The 1,209-nt window shown below is 27.2% G+C and overlaps 1 protein-coding gene across 6 annotated transcripts in view; it reads left to right on the top strand.

The window, feature by feature from the left end:
* LOC102677557 (retinal guanylyl cyclase 2) overlaps positions 1–1,209 on the top strand; it is a 38,915-nt gene that overhangs the window by 8,342 nt on the left and 29,364 nt on the right. For all 6 annotated transcript variants that reach the window (XM_031508670.1, XM_006611930.2, XM_031508669.1 and 3 more), the window contains 2 exons: positions 381–813; positions 907–1,209. In XM_031508670.1, coding sequence (XP_031364530.1) covers positions 381–813; positions 907–1,209 — 736 coding nt within the window. The remainder of the gene's footprint in view (positions 1–380; positions 814–906) is intronic.

Here is a 1,209-nt window from a genome sequence, read left to right as displayed (position 1 = left end):
ATTATATATATTATATATATAATATATAATTATATTATATATTAATATTCAAAAAATAGTTATTATTTTATAATTATTTCTTATATCTAAAAAATCTTGTGTATTGATACATTTAATTTTGAAAACTCCATGTAAGCGAAATTATGAACAATATTATCATTCATCCGAGTACTTTCATTCTACTTTAGTAGAATTTGTTAACAGAAAATGGAACCAAAAAAATGTGTGGAAAAATCGAGACATATGCAACGAAAAAGATAACTAATCATACGATCTCATTTCACAAAATTGTCTCAGATTTTTATAAATATTCTATATATATTTATATAGTATAAAATGTAAAATATATCGATTAAAACGTATTTTTTAACTACATGCAGTTACGATATTATGTCTACCTACATCCAATGAAGATGGATTAATTACACGTGTCCTCTCCGAGATAGATATTGTACAGCACTCTTTTAATTCCATACGAAACTCTATGACTATAATTATTCATACGAAGGATGATGATCTTTTTCTTCCGATCGAAAACACTTCAATTTCTTATTTCGATCCAATAACAACATCTGTTTCGTTTGCAACTTCATCATCTTCAAATCTCTCTGTTTCGAATCAAGTCTTGACCAACGAAATGACTTTTAACAATTACGATGATAACACAACGGTGAACATGCAAGAGAAAGAAAAGAAAGAAAAATTTCATCAATTACGTGATAAATCAAAAATAAATAATCGATTTCTCCTGCCAAGAAATTTAAGTTCTACGTTCCTAGAAAGATTGTTAACAATAATGCCTCTTGATTACAGGTATAGCTGTAGTTTATCTTTTCTATTGCTATCACTATAATAAAAACTTCGACATAAATAAAAATTAATAATAAGCTGTATATTTTTTCACAGATATGATGTGGAAAAAGTATTCGAAGGTATAGAACGATACATGGTACCAACTTTAATGGATCGTTTAAACGAAACTCTTAATATCTTAATGAATAACAATTCCAGTATAAATGCATTTAATAATAAGATTTATACATACGTTTTGTTGGATTGGCGTATCGATGTTTGGAAACCTATAATGGTTACCGAGGAAGGACATGAAAAACTATTTGTTCGAAAATTATCTACAAATGCTCTAGCATTTCTCAATATAAATGATACTGATTTCCCAAAGTGCAATTTTGACGTCAATGGAATTCCTAT

Source organism: Apis dorsata, unplaced genomic scaffold, assembly GCF_000469605.1.
Source record: "Apis dorsata unplaced genomic scaffold, Apis dorsata 1.3 scaffold_94, whole genome shotgun sequence".
Taxonomy (NCBI): Eukaryota; Metazoa; Arthropoda; class Insecta; order Hymenoptera; family Apidae; genus Apis; species Apis dorsata.
This window is presented reverse-complemented; position numbering and strand designations above follow the sequence as displayed.